General features: G+C 40.1%; 1 protein-coding gene across 9 annotated transcripts in view; it reads right to left on the bottom strand.

Moving 5' to 3' along the window:
• Positions 1-24,651, bottom strand: part of TTBK2 (tau tubulin kinase 2) — a 163,953-nt gene that overhangs the window by 102,967 nt on the left and 36,335 nt on the right. For 8 of the 9 annotated variants that reach the window (XR_009760697.1, XR_009760695.1, XR_009760696.1 and 5 more), the window contains exons 2-3: positions 20,647-20,806; positions 15,666-15,813 (exon numbers count right to left, since the gene is read on the bottom strand). Coding sequence is in view for 6 of the 9 variants with exons in the window: in XM_061611282.1 (XP_061467266.1) it covers positions 15,666-15,813; positions 20,647-20,715 (217 nt within the window). In the remaining 3 variants the exon portion in view is untranslated. The remainder of the gene's footprint in view (positions 1-15,665; positions 15,814-20,646; positions 20,807-24,651) is intronic. The other variant, XM_061611280.1, reaches the window with a different exon arrangement.

Below are 24,651 nucleotides of genomic sequence, written 5' to 3'. Positions count from 1 at the left end.
AAGACAAGTGGCAGTGGAACAAAATAATTTCTCATCAAAGAGTTCCAGGCCAGCATCTACTACAGACCTAGGTTTATATTTTTACAAACATTAACTTTTCAGAGTTCCATACTAATATGAGATAGAATTCTTCAAGACTCCAAAATGGGAAGCCGTGTAAAAATGCAGGATATCTAAGAAACGCACCCCCACATCTGTGCCTTCTACCAAATAGCTATCAGTATCTGAAACAACTTCATTCAGTTTCTATTTCAAGATCCATCCTGTGTAAAACAAAGCTTCGGCGAGAGACTATTACAACCTCATTAATCCCACGGTTTCTACTAACAAACAGTTCTTGTGTTTTCCTTCATGGAGTATGTCACATTTTTCACATATGTACTATACGGCTTAGAGATAACCAATGTGGTGCCTTCCAAATGTTTTGAACTATAAAACCTTTCTCACTATTGGCCATGCTGCCTGGGGCTGATGAAAATTGTAACCCACAACATCTGGAGGGAACATTTACTTCCATATTCCACAGTGCTTAATACAGGAATTTATCCTACACCCTGTGACACACAGGATTGTTAAAGTACATGTTTTAATAGAACTTTTTGTGTACCTTGGAATAATATTTAAAAAGTTTAAAAGCCAAAGTGATTCGTTCTCTTGCAGATATCCTCTCCCATTCGGTGACACCCCCCCTACCCCTTCCAATAATTAAAAAATAGGAAGAAAGAGGAAGCTTGCTATCACTGGCTGAAGAGACTAATCCTAAAGCAGAGTCTTACATTCTTCATCGTCATTTTATTTGTATGCCACCTTTCCACACATACACAAAAATCATAAACATGGCTTACAAGGAGAACAGCAATACACCACAATATCAACAACTGCAAGAACAATTTCATAACAGCAATAATAAGACAGCAACATAATATCAAACTGTAACATACAGAGAGCATTAATAATATAATAAATGTCGCAACAATATACCTCCTGGAAAGAGCAAAACATTTTAATTAGATACTAGGTTCTTCACCCCATGCACTTTGCGCACACCCCCACAGGACTCCCAACGCCCCACCAGGACTCCCAAACACACACACAGAGGGACTCCCAAACACACACACAGAGGGACTCCCAAACACAGACACCCCAGGCATCCCCAAATATACACACACAAAATACTCCCAAACACACACCCAAGCAACTCCCAAAACGCCTATCCACCAAACAAATCCCAAAATGCACCTCCCATCCCCAAGCAAATCCCAGAATGCCCCCCAGTACTTCCCGGCTTCCTGGGCTGCTACTGCTGCCCTGCCTCAACTGTGTCCTACATTGTCACTGCTGCTCACTCACCACCTGTATCCTGCCATCCTTGCTTCCATCACTCCCTTCCTCACTTGCCTGCTATCCTGCTGCCACACCGCACACTGTCCCACCCCATGCATGACAGCTTACAGAAATATTATATAGTTAGACAATGCTTATTTGTGCTAACAGAGCACCTGTAGCACACCCCATCACTTCACTTTTCTCACATTTATACACCCTCAGTCTTTCATACTATCCCCATTACACTTTTGCCTTGTGTCACAGGAAGACAAAAGATTTTAAAAGAATGTTAGTGAGTGGGTGGTTCCCTAGACCAGATGGGTGGGTTGTGGCCTGCTCTGGATGGGGTTATACTCCCTCTGAAGGAACAGGTACATAGCTTGGGGGTACTCCTGGATGCATTACTGTCATTTAAGGATCAAGTCAGTGGCGTCACTAGGGTTGGTGTCACCTGGTGCAGTAACTCCTGGTGTCACCCCCATGGACCTCCTCCCATATCAGACCATACAGAATCCTTAGTAATGTTTTTTGTACTAATGTTACTCGTAAATCGTAATTCCCATATATCACTGAATGTAATGGCAATAGTAGTGACATAAACAACTAGCAAAATTAAAATTACACCTTTAAATTACAATATCATATGCACAGCTCAAATTCTTGCTCTTATTACTAATGGGAGTTAATTATCTTGCATATGCCCATAGTAAATTTTCAGATACTTTCAGACCCTCAGCAATTTTCAAGTGGTCTATGTAGAAGAAAGGTTTGGGAACCCCTGGAATAAGACACCTCCTTATGTCCCTATGCTGCTCTCTCCCCTCATTTAGGTGCCTGCGATGCATGCATGTGGACACACCTCCTTACAATTATGGAAAGTGATTCTTAATAACAAGTCTCCAGACACAAAGTTACATAGGTATTTATCAGTTGTTTAGTAGAAAATTCAGAGCTGCAGGGTCCCTTCATGATAGTTACAGCCACATACACCCTTTTTTGCTCCTGGATTAAGAATGAGATCTTTGTTAATGCATTCTCTCACAACAACAAACATCTCTAGGAGCCAATCACCATGAAAGTGGAGAGTGTTAGCAACTGAGAAGAGTCTTCTCAGTGGCTGACTCACCTCCTTTCACTCTGATTGGCTCCAATCTGCAGAAAAGGCAAGGAAACATATTAGAAGACTCTTTTCAGTGACTAACACACTCCCTTTTCATGCTGACTGTAGGATGCTTGGAGACATAGGGACCCTGCTCCTAAAAAAGCAGAGGGACTAAGATCCCCTGGGAGACTACCCTCCTGGTGCTTATGGACATGACCGTAATATATTTTGTGACGTGTAAGTTCGATATTATTTATTAAGTGTGTTTAGGATTACACTGATGGCATTCCCAAATATGTACTTTCTTTCACACAGACTTTGGTTTTCCATAACACAATGTTTGTCCAAGCCTCCACACTTGGGGGAGCACTATTTGCACACCCCTTCCATAAGCACATCAAAGTTGGATACACACCTGAACCAAGACCCAGACAACAAAGCACTCAAAACAAAAAGGTAATTACAGTGGCTGAGTAGATCTTGTACAGTGGTTATACTGACTGGGCAGCCACTGTCCTTCATATTTTACAAAATACTTTCTCCTATACAAAGATTAAATTTCTGTGTATGAAAAAGTAATATATGAAGTGGTCTCTTTTTTTTTCAATTAATTTTTATTCAAATTTTCAAAACCAAAACAATACAAAAAGAAAAAACACAAATCAATAACTAATACAATAAAAAAAGAAAAAAATATATAAAAATATTGACTTCCGATTTGTCATAGTTCAGCTATAAATCTATAATATATAACAAGCCTGTCTCTTAATAGATTATAAAATCACCTTCCTCCAGCGGTTATCTTAATTGGTTTCAAATCTCATTAACATCATATCATTTTATTCTTCCACAAAAAGTCAAAGAGAAGTTTCCAATCCTTGAGATATATGTCCATCAATTTTTTTTCTAGATAAACATGTCAATTAATCCAACTCATCAAGTCTACTAAGTCCAGTAATTTCAAATCGCTCTTCTTCCATTATCCATATTGGTTCCATCTTCCATCTTCCATCTTTACGCACCCAATAATCTTGCTGTCATAGTCATATAATAAGAGTCTGATAGGAATTTCCTTTATCACAGATATTTTCTTGCCATCAATTCCGAACGTATCACTGAAGTATTGTTGCAAAGCCGCATCTCTGTTCCTCTTTTTTACATGATACACTAGCACATCTCTTGAAGATTTTTCCATTGACACAAAACAGGGATTAATTCTGTTAACTTTCTCCATTCAAGTTCCATCAAATCCTTCCAGTCCAGGAATTTTTTTGAACCGATAATATCTTTATCTCCAATCTCTTCAATTCCTTCAGGGACAGCGCTGAGTTCCAAACCGTAATATTTGTCTCCAGGATCCATCACAGCCAGGAAATCCAAATCTTTTTCCATGTCCATATTTAATCCAATCTCCATAGTTTGAACCTTGCCTTTAATTTCTCTTTCATCCTTTTTTGGTTTTCCAGATCTATCTTTATTCTCCTTTCTCATAGAATCCTGAATTTCTTTCAGCTCCTGTCTCATTTCGTCAAATTCAATTCTCAACGCTTGACTATTATTTCTCAGTTCTTGTTTTATTGACTTAATCCCATTCATTATTTTCTGGAACATGTCTAAAGATAAAGTCCCTTCTTGTACATCCATGATCTTCTTAATTGTCATTCTTAAAGCCAAAGGAACAAAACTCCTTCAATTTTCAATGTCCCAAGCAAAGAGCAGTTTATTTCTTTATCCAGTTACAAAGGAGTTAATCTTTCAAACCAACTGGCGTCACACTCTAGACAGCCCTTATCTCTTATATGCCCAGAAGTGCAAAAACAGCTTTAGTTCACAGCGTCCGAATAACTAGTAGCAGAAAGAATGAGCAGATTCGTCAAAAAAAAAAGTAGATCAGAAAAAATAGTCCCAGACATATATTACACAAAAGTCTTATAAATCAAAAAGATTTTTCTTTTCTCTTCCAATCAGAAACCCCTCATCCGTTGTAATCTTTATAATGCTATTTTCCATGTCAGCTGTTTGCATTAAAAAAAAAAAGGCTATTTTTATTTTCTTCCCCCTTAGTTCCGTGAGTAAAAGAGAAGGAAAGTTTTGACTCACCCAGGTTTTCTTAATTGCTGGTTCTTTGACAAATCTCTTTAGCTGTATAGATAAGAAAGTAATAAGCGTAGACAGGAGAATGCTTGCCTGTTAGTCCGTTTTTCTTTAAAGAAAAAAAAAAGGTCACTTATTCAGCTGAGCTAGCTAGAAATCCTCGCTCCGTCTGAGCTGCTGGAAGACCTTCTTTCACAGACAATTCTGACGAATTCCAGTCTCCAACAATCACAACAAAGCTGTGTGGGAAATCTCACGTTTCTTCCTTATCCGGAAGAAATTATTCCCAGTCAAAAAAGACCCTTCTGACTGGATTTAAAACTGAAAAAGTTTCATCCAAGACGGGAGCCCGTCTCAGAGGCTGCACAGGCGGAGGGATCCTCCTGGGAAGTCAATATATGAAGTGGTCTCAATAGTGAGAAAAGTAAATAAGTGAATGGTGATCCAAATGTTTTTCATTCTCACGTTATGAAGTTAGCTGCCAGATGATGTATCACCTTCGCTACGCATGCAGCATAGACTGAAAAAACAGCACCCAAGCCACCATTCAATACGTGCACATGTTCTTTCCGACATGAATCTACAGATCTCAAAAAGTATTGTGTGACAAAGTCCTCAAACACCTTATAACATGCCTCAAACATGGTCTCTTGTTCTACCAGCATGCCTTCACACCATCACTTTGCCAAAACATAAGGATAAGTAAATTGCTTTTAGGGAGGTTCACAATTATGATTTCCTATTTATTTAATCTAAAAATATTTAAAATACATAAAAACAGCCAGGGGAAGATATTGGAGAAATATAAAATAAATACAAATTAAAAAAAGGGGGAAGGTGAAGAGACCTTAAATGTGCTACTCACCATCTCTCAGCCTATCCTCCCCTCAGGATGAAAACAACAGAGAACCATGACCACTCCCAGGAAGAAGGGCACACTTAAAATGTAGAGGAAAAAATCATCTACAACCATAGTGTGAAATCAAATACTTATTGGGACACAGTATGAAGAAATATTTATATAAACATGACTCTCAAATATATTTATGAATTACACAATCTGTAAATAAATTTATAGTGCAATCCGATGTTTGTTTACTCAGAAGCAAGCCCCAATGTATTCAATGGGGCTTACTCAAACTGGGAAGTGTGCAGAGAACTACAGCCTCAAGTGATAAGGAACTTGTTCTTTCAACTTGTTCTTTCAAGTTGAGACCTTATCCCAGTCTGAGTCTGTGTTGGAATTGCTTTTTAATATGTTTTTAAGTCTTTCCTTTTTCTAAAAAAAATGTTTTTTTAAAGCTTTTAAAAAATATTTTCAAAGATGTTTTAATATATTTTAAAGTCTGTTGTTATGATGTTTTAAAGTGCTTTAGTGCTTTTGTTTGCCGCCCTGGGCTCCTACTGGGAGGAAGGGCGGGATATAAATCAAATAATAAATAAATAAACTTCATTCACCCAACCCAAAATTCAGAATCATGCCGCTTTAGGCTGTTTTCCAACTGTTTATTCTTGCTTTATGGTTATTGGATTTTAAATGGCTTTATTTCTTGTTGTGAGCTGCCCTGGTTTCCAACCCTACCTCACAGGGTCGTTGGAAAGACTACACACACATACTGCAGATGTATAAATACATACAGCCCATATAATAATTTATTGTCAAACCAGTTGGTCATTGCAGAAAAATCAGTATTAGTTTTTAAAAAATCAGTATTAGTTTCCTACAGAATAAAAACTGTAATACCTAAGTAAGCCCTGTCTACTTGCTTTAAAATAGGACTGGAGGACAACACAAACACAATTCTTTTTTACATTCACTCCAAAGTCCCATTGATTTTCAGCACATTCATAACTATGTCTACTCAAAAGTAAATCCTATTGAATTCAATGAGATTTACTCTGGAGATATGGGATTAGCAATGCTTTTACCCCGACAAAAACAAGTATTGGGAAGGTTCTGAAAACACTGCCCCCGGATCTGACTCCTACAGACAAGAGGGGAAAAAACTGAAATGTATATACTTACCCAATTTATGAGATTTTCAGATAAACGGGGGGGGGAACCACCATTTTCTGGCCTTGCAATGAGGTTTACTAGACACTGCCACAGGTCAAACAAACACTTCACTGATTGGCTGCAATCTTGAACGGGCGGGGTTAAAGCTACAAAGTGCTATACAGTAGTTTAAAAAAAGATTTAACGGGGGCGGCTGACGTTTTTATGTATATCTCGAGAACCGGACCACCTAGAAACTTAATTTTTTTTTAATTAAAGCTGAGAATCACCCCCCTCTGATGGTGTCACCCGTTGTGGTCCACACCCCGCGCACCCCCCTAGTGATGCCACTGGGGGCGGCTGACGTTTTTATGTATATCTCGAGAACCGGACTACCTAGAAACTTAATTTTTTAAAAAAATTAAAGCTGAGAGTCACCCCCCTCTGATGGTGTCACCTGGTGCAGTCCGCACCCCCCTAGTGACGCCACTGGATCAAGTGGCCTCAGTACCATGGAGTGCCTTCCATCAGCTTCAGTCTGGACTGGGACAGCCTAACTTCAGTTGTCTACACTCTGGTAACCTCTGGGTTAAGACTACTGCAATGCATTACATGTCGGGCTGCATTTGGAGACAGTCTGGAAACTCCAGCTAGTGCAGAATTTGGCACCAGACTGACCAAGATAAATCAGTCAGTACATATAACATCAATTCTGGGATGGTTGCAATAGCTACCAATTAGTTTCTGGGCTCAATTCAAAGTGCTGGTTTTGACCTCTAAAGCCTTATGAGGCTCAAGTCCTCAATATCCCACAGACCGCCTCTTCCCGTATGAACTAACCTAGACCCTGCACTTGTCATCAGAGGCCCTTCTTCATGTGTCCCCTACATGGAAGGCACTGAGGGTGGCAACACAAGAAGGGCTTTTTAGTAGCAGCTCCACCATCTGCGGAATGCTGTTCCAAGAGAAGTACATCTGGAGCCTTTTCTACCCATATTTAGGTGCCAAGCAAAGCTTCCTTTTCACTCAGGCCTTTGCCCCTTGAGGTGTGCTGTCTTAGTTTCTTTTGTTTGGGTTTTAAGTTTTTATACTGTGTGTTTTAAAATGTATATATATTGTATGTTTTAAAATCTGTTTAATATTGTACATTTTTAAATGTGCTGTAAGTCACCTAGAGACCTCTGATTATGAGGCAACCAACAAATGAAATAAATAAAAAACCATATTAAAAATTGCTCATAGATAGTACCTCACCCCAGGATAGCTTTCCAGTTAAATCAAACATAATCTTCTAGGTGCTGGAGGGTCTGCGCAATGACTGGAATATATCACCCTATGCAGAGCTTGGAAAAGTTACTTTTTTGAACTACAACTCCCATCAGCCCCAGCCAGTATGGCCACTAGATTGGGTTGATGGGAGTTGTAGTTCAAAAAAGTTAACTTTTCCAAGCTCTGATCCCTATGTGGTGGGATTGTGGCTAAATTCAGCAGTTTTGGAATCAAATTTTTGATGCAATTCAACAAATAACAGCTGAAGTTATTGACTGGACTCCACAATCAACAATATTAAGTTTTTTAAGTCTTAATAAAGGTTTAAGCAGTAAGTTTCCTTGAGGGCATCTCTTGATCGCTGCTAGGCTTAAAATAGCTGCCCACTGGAGAGATCTTAAAGGTGCCGCTCTTAGAAAATGGTACCAAAAGGTATGGTACCTGGCTTTTATGGAAAAATTAACAGTCAAATTTAGAGTTATATGGGGAGCTTGTGAGAAAAATACATTTCTTAAAATATGGTATCATTTGTGGAATATGTACATCAAAAAGAATATGGACAAGATCCTCCACCTCAATACGCACAAATATGGAGATCTTGAGGAAAATTCTGGACCATTCTTGAATTTCATGTGGTCCAAGGTTGTTGCAGTTGGACTAGTAAGAAAGTTTGTTTTAATCCATCCTCGACGATTATGTCCATTCTTGTTCCTGTGATGCTTCTCATCTGCTCTTGCCATGGTGGGGGATGGGAAGAGGGTGGGTGGGGATTGTTTCTTTTCTTTTTCTTTTAACTGGTCTATCTGGGTTGTTTGATGAGCTAGAAAATGAACTCCTATTAGTTCTGTAATATTGTTTTGGCATGTTATCAAGTTGGTGCCATGTTTTTTCTTTGCTTATTATTCTCAAAAGTTAATAAATTATTTTTTTTAAAGAAAGTTTCAACTTTCAGCTCAGTTTAAAACCAGCTAAAATCTAGTCTGATTTACCAAATCTAGACTGCAAGGTACAACCTAAAACTACACAGTAATTTGCAGTTTTAAAAGTGTTGTGTTCAGTAAAAAAAAAGATCAAGTAAAAGCTAGTTAAAGTTTAATAATAGAAAAATTATTAAAATTATTAAAATTAGTCCAAAGGAAAAAAATATTTATCTACACCTGCAGAAGAGGCCATTGCTGTTCAGAGATGGATTACCACTTCAGTGGTCTCCTCCATCTCTCCAAATTCTCTGTTCTTTGGCCTTCTCTATCTTTACACTTAGAGAGAGGCAAGGCCTTGAAAGAAAGAGTGCACTTCATGTACACCACCTGCAGAATAGAACTGATCAGATCTCCCATCTCCATAAACTGCTGTTAACATATTCATATAATATAATTAGAAGTTGTATAGTTAGTATTCATTATTATATACTTGACTTAAACTCTTTTTTTACTAATTGTTGTAAGAAAATTTTGAAATCCAATTTAAATTAAAAAATCCATTTTTTATCATTGATTTTTATCAACCCTGTATTTGTGTGGATTGCTTTGTTGGGTGGGGAGAAGTGAGAATTCTAAAGGTTTCTGTTAAATGCAAGTAGTGAGGTTGCTTAGAGAGTGGGGAGAAATAGAGGTAAGCGTGCGCGTGCGTGCATGGTTTCCACTGTGGGAAGCAAGATACTGAACTAGATTGATATTTGGCTTGATCCAGCATTATATTCAAAGGGATTCCAACGCCTCTTCTAAAAAAAAAGTTTACTTCTTTCCAGTTTGTTGACTCCAGTTTATTTTTATTTTTGCTAACCCATGAACACAATTCATTGCTTCAAGAACCTAAGCAAACCCCAGTATCCTGAAGCATGATTTTAATTTTTCACAAATAAAGCATTTTACCCTACTCTTCAGCCTAAAAAAGTTTCCAGAGATGCTCACTTAGATCAGTAATATGACTAGACAATCATAATCAGTAATAAAATTAAGTTTTAAAATCAAGCATTTCTCTTCCACTCACTTCACACCATTGCACATTAAGGTTTGACTTAAAACGACAAAGTCCCACCCTGTTCAGATAGGTAGGAACTATAAACCACTTCTATGCCCAAACTTCCAAACGTTTGTGGGGGGAGGGATACCCAAAACATTTAGGACAATTAAGGCTATATTATATAAATTACAAACATAAACAATTTTCTCCCACAAATAAGTGTCTTGGCAGGACCAGAAACCTCTTAGAAATGGGAGTCCAAAAGGAAACATAAAAACACAACTGATGCCTGAAGAAAACCTTCTCTTACTGAATAAAGAGGACCCACAAACATGAAAGAAAGGAAGCATCTCTTCCCTTTAGTTTAGGATTTTCACTGGGGAAAAAACATTCTTGTGCCTTTTAACAGCTGTATTTCCACAATCAGTGTTAAGAGTTTTTGGTATATATACTACAGCAAAGTGGAGAAACAACTGGCCTGTTAAGACTGGTAGCTGAAAGAGTAAAGAAACTTAAGGTTTATTACTACAAAGAGGTAAACTCTACATGCTGTGAAGCAGCCATGCAGCCTGGACTCAGGGAGCCACAACTAACTTAGAACAAAGATAAGAAGAGAAGGGAAGAAGGGCAGGAGCAAAGCCTACAAAAACAACAAACGCTTTAGAGGGGAAATCATCAGCGAGAATAGATCGCCTTTCTGTCTAATTCCCCACACTGGTTCAGGTCACCTGCAACATATGTTGGTGTTTTACTCCAAACAATCAAAACCAGCAAGACATAGCTGATTTCCCACAGTAAACATGAGGTTGTCTGGGAGGTGGGTGGTGGGTGGAGGGAGAAGCAGCAATGCCTCCAACTGTGACCACAGGGACCCCTTCTGAACCAAGGTAAGACTTCTAGGTACTATATATTTGTAGAATTGTACTGCTAAAGTGCCCACTGTTTCTTTGCAAGGAAGTATGATGGGGACCTCATAGGCTCTGCCATGTGACCTCAAAGGCACCCCACCAGGTTTAGGTTCTACCAGCCTCCAGTGGCATACACCATTATACACATTATTGTAACCTTTGATCTCCCCAAAGTTATCTGCCCAACCAATTACACCAAGATCCACAACATTTCTTCCATTCCATTAACTGAAGGGTTCTTATCCACATATTCCCACAGATTTTCACAAAGTCAACAACACTATGTGCACAGAGCATTGCAAGCATAGTCATATTTTCCAAAAGTAGATAAGTTTAATATCCTGCTACTCACATTTATACATACTGTATTTATTTATTTATTTATCATTATCATTATTATTATTATTATTATTGATTTATATCCCACCCTTCCTCCTAGCAGGAGCCCAGGGCAGCAATTCATTCTAACATTTTGCAGTAGTAATGCACGTACTTGCTGATATGAAGTTATAAAAGTTATCAAGTCTGAGGTCTCAGGAATATCTATTTCTGTACATGGAAAGTGTGTATAAAATCAGTGTGTACAAAAATCTGTATAGCAAAATTATTATATGGAGAGATTAATAAACACTGTTGTATGCTTACAAATTTGTTTCCATATTTCAAGGCAACATGAGAGATATTAGCTGCTGTGCAAATTCACATTATTACCTTTTTTCTTGAAGCTAATTCATTAAAAATTGATATATTTTGGAAAAAGGGCAGGGTAAAAATAATGATAATAAATAATAATAAATATATCATTTTAAAAGTAATTTATCAAGACTGCTAAATATAGACCCAGTTCACATGTCATGTTGAACTAGAGTAAAAAGCAAACTGGTTAATGTGATTGAGCAGCATGTTTGTGCACACTGCTGAACAGTTCTCACTATGTTCCTCCTGTGTCACCAGGAAAAAGCCAGAGCCTCACTTGCCTCAACATCCGAACCTGGGTTCATGATTTATTATTCTCCAAACACACACAAGCAGCAAGTCCAGGTTCAGACATCACAACAAGGCAGACCATGGGGCTGTCCCAATTTGTTACAGGCCCAACACGTGTCGGGACATACTCTAGATCTGATTTTTGCCACTGGACATGGAGAAGGTGATCTGGAGTTGGGGAATTTTTCATCTATTCCTTTGTCATGGACAGATCACCGCTTGTTGAAGTTTAGACTCGCAGCGGCCTTTCCCCTCTGCAAGGGTGGGGGACCCATTAAGTTGGTCTGCCCCCGGAGACTGATGGATCCTGAAGTTTTTCAAAAGGCTCTGGGGATTTTTCCGGCTGAGAAGACTGGCGCTCCTGTCGAGGCCCTGGTTGAACTGTGGAACACGGAAATGACCCGGGCCGTTGACACAATCGCTCCTGCGCGCCCCTTCCTATGTAGAGCTCATACAGCTCCGTGGTATACCCCGCAGCTGAGAGTGATGAAACAAGAAAGGAGGCGGCTTGAGTGCAGATGGAGACGAACTCCTGACGGATGCAATCTTGCACTGGTGAGGGCCTTCACTAAGCGGTACTCAGAAGCAGTGAGAGCAGCAAAGAAGCGATATTTTGCTGCTACTATCAAGTCATCTCTCTGCCGCCCGGCAGAGCTTTTTAAGGTTGTCCGAGGGCTATTACATTCTGGTCCTCGGGACATTATAGAGTCATCGGAAGCTCGCTGCAATGAGTTTGCTAGGCACTTCCAGGACAAGATCTTATGCATCCGCCAGGACTTAGACTCCAATATTACAGCAGTTGAACCTAATGAGGCATCCAGAACACAGTCTTGTCCTCATTTATTGGATGAGTTCCAATTGGTGCAGCTTGAGGAAGTTGACAAGGTGCTTGGACTGGTGCGTGTGACCACTTCTGCTCTGGATCCTTGCCCCTCTTGGCTGGTAAAATCTAGCAGGGATGGAACAGCCGGCTGGACCAGGGAAGTGATAAATGCCTCCTTACGAGAGGGAGTGGTCCCCAGCTGCCTGAAAGAGGCGGCTGTTAGACCACTTCTAAAGAAGTCTTCCTTGGATCCAGAAAACCTAAATAACTATAGGCCGGTAGCGAATGTTCCATTCCTGGGCAAGGTCTTAGAGCGGGTGGTTGCTAACCAGCTCCAGACACTCTTGGATGAAACCGATTATCTAGATCCATTTCAATCCGGTTTCAGGCCCGGTTTTGGTACTGAGACAGCCTTGGTCGCCCTATATGATGACCTATGTCGGGAGAGGGGTGGGGGGAGTGTAACCCTGTTGATTCTCCTTGATCTCTCAGCTGCTTTTGATACCATCGACCATGGTATCCTTCTGGAGCGACTTATGGAGTTGGGAGTTGGAGGTACTGCCTGGCAGTGGCTCTGCTCCTACTTGGTAGGTCGGCTCCAGAAGGTAGTGCTTGGGGAGCATTGCTTGATACCCTGGGTTCTCCAGTATGGGGTCCCGCAGGGATCAGTTCTGTCCCCCATGCTCTTTAACATCTACATGAAGCCGCTGGGGGCGGTCATCAGGAATTTTGGAGTGCGTAGTCATCAGTATGCTGATGACACGCAGCTCTACTTCTCCTTTTCATCTTCTTCAGGTGAGGCTGTCAACGTATTGAACCGCTGCCTGGCCGCAATAATGGACTGGATGAGAGCTAATAAATTGAAACTCAATCCAGACAAGACTGAGATGCTGTTAGTGAGCGGTTTCTCTGATCAGATGGTGGATACTCAACCTGTCCTGGACGGGGTTACACTCCCCCTGAAGGAGCAGGTTCGTAGTCTGGGAGTTCTTTTAGATCCTTCATTGTCACTTGAGGCCCAGGTAGCCTCGGTGGCACGAAGAGCGTTCTACCAACTTCGGTTGGTAGCTCAGCTACGTCCCTATCTGGGCAGCGACGACCTCGCTTCAGTTATCCACGCTCTGGTAACCTCAAGACTGGACTACTGCAATGCGCTCTACGTGGGGCTACCTTTGAAGATGGTTCATAAACTGCAGCTCGTGCAAAACGCTGCGGCCCGATTGTTGACTAGGACCAAACGATCCGAACATATAACACCTGTTCTGGCCTGTTTGCACTGGCTGCCTATATGTTTCCGGGCCAGATTCAAAGTGTTGGTCTTGACCTATAAAGCCTTACACAGCGCGGGTCCGCAATACTTGATGGAACGCCTCTCCCGATATGAACCTACCCATACACTGCGTGCAACATCGAAGGCCCTCCTCCGGGTCCCGACTCATAGAGAGGCTCGGAGGATGACGACAAGATCTAGAGCCTTCTCAGTGGTGGCCCCCGAACTATGGAACAGTCTCCCTGACGAGGTGCACCTGGCACCAACATTGCTTTCTTTTCGGCGCCGGGTTAAAACGTACCTCTTTTCCCAGGCATTTTAATATATTTTAGTATATTTATAACACTCTGGTATACTAAATTAATTGTGTAATATGTTTTTAGCTTTGAGAATTGTTATTATGTGTGTGGTAATTATTATGTGATTTTATCTTATTGTATTTTTATATTTATGTTGTTCACCGCCCAGAGAGCCGTTGGCTGTGGGCGGTATAGAAACTGAATAAATAATAATAATAATTGTTGAAAGGCAAGAGCAGAGGAGTGCAATGAGAACTTTTCAATAGCATGCACCAGCACACTGCTCATTCACATTAAACTGTATCTTGTTTTTAACTGTAGATTAATGTGACAATCACCTGACTGTATATTTACTAATAAAGTACCAGTAAATCTGAATAATTTCATCAGCAATTTTGTTCATGTTCAGCTGATTAAGATGCAACTGTCTGAACATTAAAATGCTTCCAGAATTTTAGTTATCAATACATTACAGCCTACCTATATTCTTGCAAAGCTTTTCAACTCAAAAAGGACAATTACATCAGTCATCGGAACAGCCAGGGAAAACTTCACAAATACTGGGAGGGTGTGAAGAAAAATCCCTAACACAGAGATTCCCAAACTGTGGTCCATAGACCACCAGTGCAAGCTTTATTGAGGTGGTCTGCAGCATGTCCATTTTAAATAGTCATATTGATTTTTAGTTGTCTTTTATTGATTCTTTTATTATATTGTATTATATTTTGAATTCTATGGAATGCAAACTGCAATACAATACAATAAATAAAAGCAATAAAAATGCAATTTAAAATGATACGTGGTCTAGCACAGTGCACTGCAATTGCTACAGCAGGCAGAAAAATCATTAAGTGATCCACCAAGATTATCAGAAATTTTCAAGTGGTCCATGGAAAAAAAGGTTTGGGAAACAGTGCCCTTAGTGGAAGTATCACTGCTCCAGTCCACCTCATAGGGATATAAAAGGCAGCAGGGCACGTGGTCAGACATTCAGTAATGAATGTTCTCACATATCTGTACTGTATGGTCCCGTAGATATTCAATTCAATTTAACAAGATAATGTGCCTGTTAAACAGGACCTGAAGTGAGGCTTGACTAGGAACTTGAGGCTTTTTGCTTTCCTCATATTGATCTAAGAAACAGGAAGAAGTTTCTCAGCGCTCTTGTGGCAACCAAAATATTTCTTTCTTTTTTAAAGACAGCAGCCACAGGGTTCACATCTCCATCTGCTTCACACATTCTCTTAGAACAATACTTGGCATCTTTGCACCTACCTCAGATTTATGGTACATTATCAACTTGAATAATTATAAATAACAAATTAGTATAACTTTCCCTTGTCCTCAGTGCTGGACTAAGGCTGCAATCCTACACACATTTACCTGGAAATGAGCCCCATCGATCTCAATTGACTTCTTTCTCTGTAGATATGCACAGGGTTGCACTCAATCTTAATTGTTCCATATTAACAATATTTGGCTCTCTGTACTGATAAATATAGTACAATTTAATACTCTAAGCATTTTCACTGATTTTTCTCTGCCTATAGACAGAAAGGAGTGGGAGAATCCAATTCCTCTAAGCATCAGACACATGTTCCTTCCGAAAAAGGATCTTTTCAACCTTACCTTGCAGTTTTTTCAACACAGCTACTTCCATTTTCAGAACTTGCTTTGGTTGCTGAGCTGACTCAACCTTCAATGCAACATTCTCTCGGGTAAGCAAGTCCACCGCATCGTAAATTTCTCCAAACCCTCCACCTCCTATTTTTCTCAACTGCAGCAAATAAGATGATTAATTGCACATTGTTTAAAAATTATAAAACTTTCAAACTGACAAGTCTACACTGAGAATATGATCTAGTCACTAAATCTGTTAGCCTTGCTTTCTCTGCTTAATGGAAAGCTTATTTTAAAAATTATTTCTTAATCTACTATAACACCTAACGTAAGAAAGAAGTTAGGTATAACAACAAATTATGTCAGCATGAACTCTCAAGGAACATCCTATACAGTATATAGACAATGCCTGAATTTCAGAAGCTAGATGGATGGCTGAATAAATTTCTAGTGGTCAGAAGTTGGGTATCAGTATCCTGAATAGCTCTTTTCTGCCATGACCTACAAAACTAAAATAAATAATGCAAAGTAGTACGAAAGGCAAAACATATGCAAAATAAGTAGGACTACCACCTGATTAAAGATATCTTAGCAGAACACAATTTTGCAAGTGAACAAAGTGTTATTTGTGAAGGAAAAACGGACTCTCCTTATTTTCAAAATGATGCATGCACATGCTGCAGCAAGCACTGTCTTAGAAGAAGCATTTTCTCCTAAGTGATGGAGATGGGGTGGGATGCCCATTCTAAGATAGAGTCTGCTACCTACACAAACTTAACGTATTTAAAAAATACAAACTGCTGCCCAGACAGTGATACCTAGCTGATTAACAGGCTTTAGATCATTAATCTAAAAGTGTAGGGAACATTTGGCCCTCCAGATGTTGCTGAACTACAACTCCCATCAGCCCCAGCAAGCACAGCCAATAGCCAGAAATGACAATAGTTGTAGTTCAACAATATCTGGAAGGTCAATGGTTCACCACACCTGACTAACTAAATATTGAAGCCCTAAGAAAAATTATGCAAATATGCTTAATTTGGATAATGACTGCAGGTTGCCGAGTTTTCTTTAATACTTTTAGCACAGAATGTACAAGCCCTGAGAGTAGTCTAGCTATATTATTATTATCATTATCATAATTGTACAGAAACAAGCAGAGAACCACATAAATCACAGCAATGAGGGAATCAGGATAGGATGAGGAAGAGGGCTTCACATAGGCTAGGGGAGAATAAGTGGGCAACTGCTCCTTTCTAGTCCAATACTGGTATCAGTCATCCTTGAATGGTCCCAAATGAAGGCTCATTTGTCCCTATGAAGTAGATATTTGGGAGGAGTGAAAGAGAGGCAGTAAGGATAGATCATCTGCTTCCCCACAGCTTAACATATCCAACTCTTTCTCTCTTGGAAGTTCCTGCCAAAAAATTATACAAAGTCACATCGTATGATTGCTAGGCTGCCCTAGTTACTTACACACACCTAGTTGTGTTCTTTACTGCCTGCCTGCTGAATTTCAGTTTCAAAATTAAGATATAGATGAACAACAGCCATCAGGACTGATAAAAGTTGAAGACTTTGTCACCTAACAAAAGCCAATTTGCTCCCCGCAGAAAAAGGTACCTCCACCCAATGTCCCTTTTCCTTCTCTTTCAGCCCCCACATCACATCCCACCACTTCAGGAGGATTCTTCCAATCCTCAAGAGGGGCTTTTTGGGAGTGGGGGCAGAATGGGGAAGTCATGCTCCACCCATTCCCTCAAGATCCAGGCCACTGTAAGTATATGTGTACGCATGACATTCCTAAGCAATGCAACAAAGACCAAACACTATGCATCTAGCCACTTGTGGCAAGGAAGAATCTATCTGGGAAGTTATGCGAAAAAGGTGTTGTAAACTGAAAGAGTTCAATTTTTTATGTCTTTGAGGCCAACAATGTGCCCACGAAGATCAGCATACCTAAGTACAGGCAAAGAGACTACAGTTTCTACTTGTTAGCAAAAAAGATGATCAAGACCATAATTTTAAGAGGGAAATACTTCTACAATCCAAGCTTGAAACCCCAAAAGAGGCAGACTTCTCCACAGAATCGTTGTGGGTGGTGATACCATGCCCCAGGAGGGATTTAATACTGGGAACGATCTATCGTCCCCCTGATCAAAATGCTCAGGGAGACCTGGACATGAGATATGAAATTGAGGAAGCATCCAAACTAGGAAATGTGGTAGTAATGGGTGACTTCAACTACCCAGACATAGACTGGCTGCATATGTGTTCCAGTCATGACAAAGAAGCAAAATTTCTTGATATTCTAAATGGCTATTCCCTAGACCAGTTGGTCATGGAACCGACCAGAGGGACGGCAACCCTGGACTTAGTCCTCAGTGGGGACCGGGACCTGGTGCGAGATGTGTTGTCAAACCGATTGGGAGCAGTGACCATAGCGCTATTAAATTAAACATACATGTAAATTAAACATACACGTAAATGGCCAATTGCCAAGAAAATCCAACACGGTCACATTTGACTTCAAAAGAGGAAACCTCACAAAAATGAGGGGATTGGTAAAAAGAAAGCTGAAAAACAAAGTCCAGAGGGTCACATCACTCGAAAATGCTTGGAAGTTGTTTAAAAACACTATATTAGAAGCTCAACTGGAGTGCATACCGCAGATCAGAAAAGGTACCGCCAGGGCCAAGAAGATGCCAGCATGGTTAACGAGCAAAGTCAAGGAAGCTCTCAGAGGCAAAAAGTCTTCCTTCAGAAAATGGAAGTCTTGTCCAAATGAAGAAAATAAAAAAGAACACAAACTCTGGCAAAAGAAATGCAAGAAGACAATAAGGGATGCCAAAAAAGAATTTGAGGAGCACATTGCTAAGAACATAAAAACCAACAACAAAAAATTCTATAAATACATTCAAAGCAGGAGACCATCTAGGGAGGCAATTGGACCCTTGGATGATAAGGGAGTCAAAGGTGTACTAAAGAACGATCAGGAGATTGCAGAGAAGCTAAATGAATTCTTTGCATCTGTCTTCACAGTGGAAGATATAGGGCAGATCCCTGAACCTGAACTAACATTTGCAGGAAGGGATTCTGAGGAACTGAGACAAATAGTGTAACGAGAGAGGAAGTTCTAGGCTTAATGGACAATATAAAAACTGACATATCACCAGGCCCAGATGGCATCCACCCGAGAGTTCTTAAAGAACTCAAATGTGAAATTGCTGATCTGCTAACTAAAATATGTAACTTGTCCCTCAGGTCCTCCTCTGTGCCTGAGGACTGGAAAGTGGCAAATGTAACACCAATCTTCAAAAAGGGATCCAGAGGGGATCCCGGAAATTACAGGCCAGTTAACTTCTGTCCCTGGAAAACTGGTAGAAAGTATTATTAAAGCTAGATTAACTAAGCACATAGAAGAACAAGCTTTACTGAAGCAGAGCCAGCATGGCTTCTGCAAGGGAAAGTCCTGTCTCAGTAACCTGTTAGAATTCTTTGAGAGTGTCAACAAGCATATAGATAGAGGTGATCCAGTGGACATAGTGTACTTAGACTTTCAAAAAGCGTTTGACAAGGTACCTCACCAAAGGCTTCTGAGGAAGCTTAGCAGTCATGGAATAAGAGGAGAGGTCCTCTTGTGGATAAGGAATTGGTTAAGAAGCAGAAAGCAGAGAGTAGGAATAAACAGACAGTTCTACCAATGGAGGGCTGTAGAAAGTGGAGTCCCTCAAGGATCAGTATTGGGACCTGTACTTTTCAACTTGTTCATTAATGACCTAGAATTAGGAGTGAGCAGTGAAGTGGCCAAGTTTGCTGACGACACTAAATTGTTCAGGGTTGTTAAAACAAAAAGGGATTGCGAAGAGCTCCAAAAAGACCTCTCCAAACTGAGTGAATGGGCAGAAAAATGGCAAATGCAATTCAATATAAACAAGTGTAAAATTATGCATATTGGAGCAAAAAATCTTAATTTCACATATACGCTCATGGGGTCTGAACTGGCGGTGACCGACCAGGAGAGAGACCTTGGGGTTGTAGTGGACAACACGATGAAAATGTCGACCCAGTGTGCGGCAGCTGTGAAAAAGGGAAATTCCATGCTAGGGATAATTAGGAAAGGTATTGAAAATAAAACAGCCGATAACATACTGCCGTTGTATAAATCTATGGTACGGCCGCATTTGGAATACTGTGTACAGTTCTGGTCGCCTCATCTCAAAAAGGATATTCTAGAGTTGGAAAAGGTTCAGAAGAGGGCAACCAGAATGATCAAGAGGATGGAGCGACTCCCTTACGAGAAAAGGTTGCAGCATTTGGGGCTTTTTAGTTTAGAGAAAAGGCGGGTCAGAGGAGACATGATAGAAGTGTATAAAATTATGCATCACATTGAGAAAGTGGATAGAGAAAAGTTTTTCTCCCTCTCTCATAATACTAGAACTCGTGGACATTCAAAGAAGCTGAATGTTGGAAGATTCAAGACAGACAAAAGGAAGTACTTCTTTACTCAGCGCATAGTTAAACTATGGAATTTGCTCCCACAAGATGCAGTAATGGCCACCAGCTTGGACGGCTTTAAAAGAAGATTAGACAAATTCATGGAGGACAGGGCTATCAATGGCTACTAGCCGTGATGGCTGTGCTCTGCCACCCTAGTCAGAGGCAGTATGCTTCTGAAAACCAGTTGCCGGAAGCCTCAGGAGGGGAGAGTGTTCTTGCACTCGGGTCCTGCTTGCGGGCTTCCCCCAGGCACCTGGTTGGCCACTGTGAGAACAGGATGCTGGACTAGATGGGCCACTGGCCTGATCCAGCAGGCTCTTCTTATGTTCTTAATTCCACATTACTATTTTTTCTACTTAGCTAACAAGATGCAGTTTGTGGCTGAGTCTTCCTTCTTACTTGGTTCCTTAAGGTTTGTTTTCTTTTTATGTGGTTGAGTGCTTTTGTGTTCATATATCTGGAAGAAATAAAGAGGATTTAATATACTCACCACTTTCCATCTTTCTTTGACTAATATTCCCACACTAAGGATATCTGGTTGTTCCCCTCCTCCACTCATTGCAATCTCCTGTGGTGGTGTAGCTGCTATGCAAAGCCTACGTCAGTAGAGACCATCCAGCTCCCAGAGGTGGCTTCCATTTAAGCAGAGGCTATAAAAATAAACGGCAATACATATTATCTTGATAATTAAAAACTGGCAAAAAGATTGCCTTCCTAACCCCTTTCTAATAGTTATTTTTCAATTTCACAATGTTGACCAAAACGCAACCAGAAAAATTCAATAGAAACAATTTTCAGAAACAAAAATATCATAAATATTTTGGATATATGAAGTCAGCTTGCTGTTTGTGCGTTTATGTTTTTATTGAAATAAACATTTCTGCTATACCTTTCAAAAAATTGTAAAAGCTTCATTTATGCTGAGGAATTTTATGACCCCCCAAAATGAGCAAAAATCATAAGCAGTAATATTTGTTTGCATAACTTTTCTTCCCTCTTGTTTCCAATGCATTAAAATAATTCTTACACTAGCTCTGCAGATAATCCATTTTTATCTTTTTAAATCTTCATATTATAGCCAGGAGGGTTAAGCTGAGAAACCATGACTTGCCTAAGGCTAAAAAAAGGTCATGGCTAGAGATGTGAAGGCCCAGGGAGGAAAAGGGGAAATTCAGGGGGGAAAACTTTTTTCCCATTTTTTTGCAAAGCCTTTTTTGTTTTTTTCCTGAAAAATTGGAAACATTGAAAAAAAGAAGAAAAATGAATTATGGAATGTTTTATTTTAATTCAATTCAATTAGTTTATTACGGTCATAGAATCTTGGTCCCCCTTTTCTCTCAGCTCTTTTCATGGGTATGGATACTTTATGTCTGCTTGACACTGTAGAGGACTAGTGGAGACAAATAATTTTCTTGTTGATGGTTTCTTAAAAAAATGTTTTTTGCCTGCTCCTCATAAACTGGCAAAACGAAAGAGGTTCCTTACAATTCAGGAGCTTATAGCTCCATTTGTTACAAAAATGTAAAAATTTTAAAAAATAAATTCAATTTGTAGTAATTGTTTGAATAAAATGTACTTTTTATATACCAAATGTGATAATTTTATGCCAAACCAACTTGTACATAATTACATTTTATGTTCCTGAAGTGAATGAATGAATCTTTATTTTTACCCTGCCCTTTTTCCAAAACTGGAACTCAGGGCGGCTTACAAATAAAAACTACACATAGGTAAAAAAACATACAAAAATATACAATTAAAATAGAATTAAACTATTTGTGACATTAAAACCATGAAACATACACTTAAGATACTAAGACAATTTAAAACATTAAGAATAGGACCATAGAACAATACAACAGACCTTATGAGGCCCTATCTTAAACATCTTCTAGTCTAAAAGCCTGTCGGAATAAAAAAGTCTTTGCCTGCCGACAGAAGGATAGCAAGGAAGGGGCCATTCGTGCTTCCCTAGGAAGAGAGTTCCAGAACCTGGAGGCAGCCACCGAGAAGGCCCTATCTTGCGTCCCCACCAATCGCGCTTGCAAAGGTGTTGGGACTGAGAGAAGGGCCTCTCCTGAGGATCTCAATGCCCGGGCAGGCTCATATGGGGAGATACGGTCTGACAAATAGTCTGGACCTAGGCCGTATAGAGCTTTATAGGTCAAAACCAGCACCTTGAATTGTGACCAGAAGTAACAAAATGACTTTCAATCTGTAAAAAGTTTTAATACTGCATTTTTTTTATTTTTTCCAAAAGTTCTATTTTTTTAAAAAAATGTTTTTTTTCCATGGCTTCAAAATTTCCAGAAATTTTACATCTCTAGTCATGGCCAAGGTTGTGTTCCTTACATAAACTCTAATGTAACAGCTTTCTGTTATCCTAACTAGAAATGTAAAGTCTCTGGAAATGTTGAGGCTGTGGGGTTTTTTTTGGGGGGGGGAGGGATGGCAATTTTAAGAAATTAAAAAATATGCATTTCCATGCAAAGAGCTCAGAAAAAGAGCGGAGTAAACCAAGACTCATCGAATACAACATGAAACTGAATCAATCTTATTTTCTGAACGATCACTGCCAGTTTCTGCTTCTTCTAATTCTTCATATTTGTCATCATATATATTTTTTAAAAAACCTAAGCAGTTTATAAGAAACATTAAAACTATTAATAAAAACATTTTAAAATGATTAAAACAGCTGTAAACCAAAGAGATTAAAACACATCAACATCTATTTTTATGCAAAGGGTTGCCTAAACAGGTGCCAAAAAGAATAGAGCACAGGCGCCTGCCTGATGTGAATAGGCAGAGAGTTCCAAAGAGTAGGTGCTGTCAACTAAAAAAGCAATTTCTTACAAGTGCAAAATGAGTATTATGTGGCACCTATAGCAGTGCTTGCTCTGCAGAGCAAAGTGCTCAAGTGGGCACATATGGAATAAGGTGGTCTCACAAGTAAACTGGCCCCAAGCTGTTGAGGGTTTTATATACTAATAGTAACACCTTGAACTTGGCCAGGTAACAAATTGGCAACTAGTGCAGATCTCTGAGCAAGGGTGTTATGTTGACAGGGTCTCACTCTGTCAGCAACCATGCTGCAGCATTCTGCACTAACTGCAGTTTTCAGGTCAAGCACAAGGGAAGTCCCACAGAGTACATTGCAGTAATTCAATACTGAAGTCACCAATTTATTATTTATTTATTTAATTGATTTGTGTCCCGCCCTTCCTCCCAGAAAGAGCCCAGGGGGCCAAACAAGGCACTAAATGCCTAAACTATTGTGGTCAAAGCTCTCCTGATTCAGGAATGGTCATAGCTGTCATACCAAATGTAATGGATAAAAGGCTCTTCTAGCCACTGAGGCTATCTGGGCCTCCAGTGACAAAGCTGGGTCCAGAAACACCCACAGACTGCATATCTGCTCCTTCAGAGGGAGTGCAAGCCCACCTAGGGCAGGCAATTGAGCAATTTCTCACCACTCACCCACAGTGCCTCTGTATTGCCACAATTCAAGCGCAGCTTATTTTTCCTTATTTTTCCTCATCCAGCCCATCTTTGTGTCCAGGCATCTGTCCAGGACCTGCACAACCATTCCTGATTCAAATGTTATGGAGAAACAGCGCAATGACAGCACCTTGCCCAAAACCTCCTAATGACTTCCTAGTAGCTTCATATTAAACAGCATTGGGATAAAACATTACCCTGCTGAACCCCACAGTATAACTGCCAGGGAGCCAAAAAGCACTCTCCCAACACTACTCTTTGGACTTGATCCCGTAAGTAGGACTGGAACTACCATAATACAGTGCCTCCAATTCCCATTCTACAGAGCCGGTCCAGGAGGATACTGTGTTCAATCATATCTAAAGGTGGAAAGATCAAGAAGCAGAAGCAAGGTTGCACTCCCTCTATCCCAGTCTCTGTAAAGGCCATCCATCAGGGTGATCAAGACTGACTCAGTCCCATGGACAGGCCTGAACTCAGATTGGAACAGGCCCTTTTGGTAATTCCACCACCCTCAGAAGTTCGGGGGGTGGCCCAGGAGAGGGCATTATATGTGGCAGCCCCTAAACTATGGAACTTCCTTCCCACTGAGGTGCATCTGACAACTGCATTGTATAACTTTCAGCGAATGCTGAAGACGCACATCTTTACCCTGGCCTTTGACACCTGAAATATATATGTTTAGGACACACATTATTTTCTGTGATGTTGTTACGTTGTTTTTAATTATGTGTGTTAAAATTGATGTAACCTGCCCTGGGACCTTTGGAAGAAGGAAGAGAAAGAGGAGGAGAATCCATGTCACCCAATGATACTTGCAGCTGCCCTACCACTACTCTCTACACCACCTTCCCCAAGAAGGGGGTCTTTCTGCCTGGTCAATAGTAACTCCAATCTGAAGTGTCCAGGGCTGGTTTCTTTAAGAGTGGCCATACCACTATCTCTTTCAAGGCAACACAGACTACCTCTTCACGCACTGAAGTGTTAACCACACTCT

The sequence above is a fragment of the Rhineura floridana genome, chromosome 2 (assembly GCF_030035675.1).
Source record: "Rhineura floridana isolate rRhiFlo1 chromosome 2, rRhiFlo1.hap2, whole genome shotgun sequence".
Taxonomy (NCBI): Eukaryota; Metazoa; Chordata; class Lepidosauria; order Squamata; family Rhineuridae; genus Rhineura; species Rhineura floridana.
This window is presented reverse-complemented; position numbering and strand designations above follow the sequence as displayed.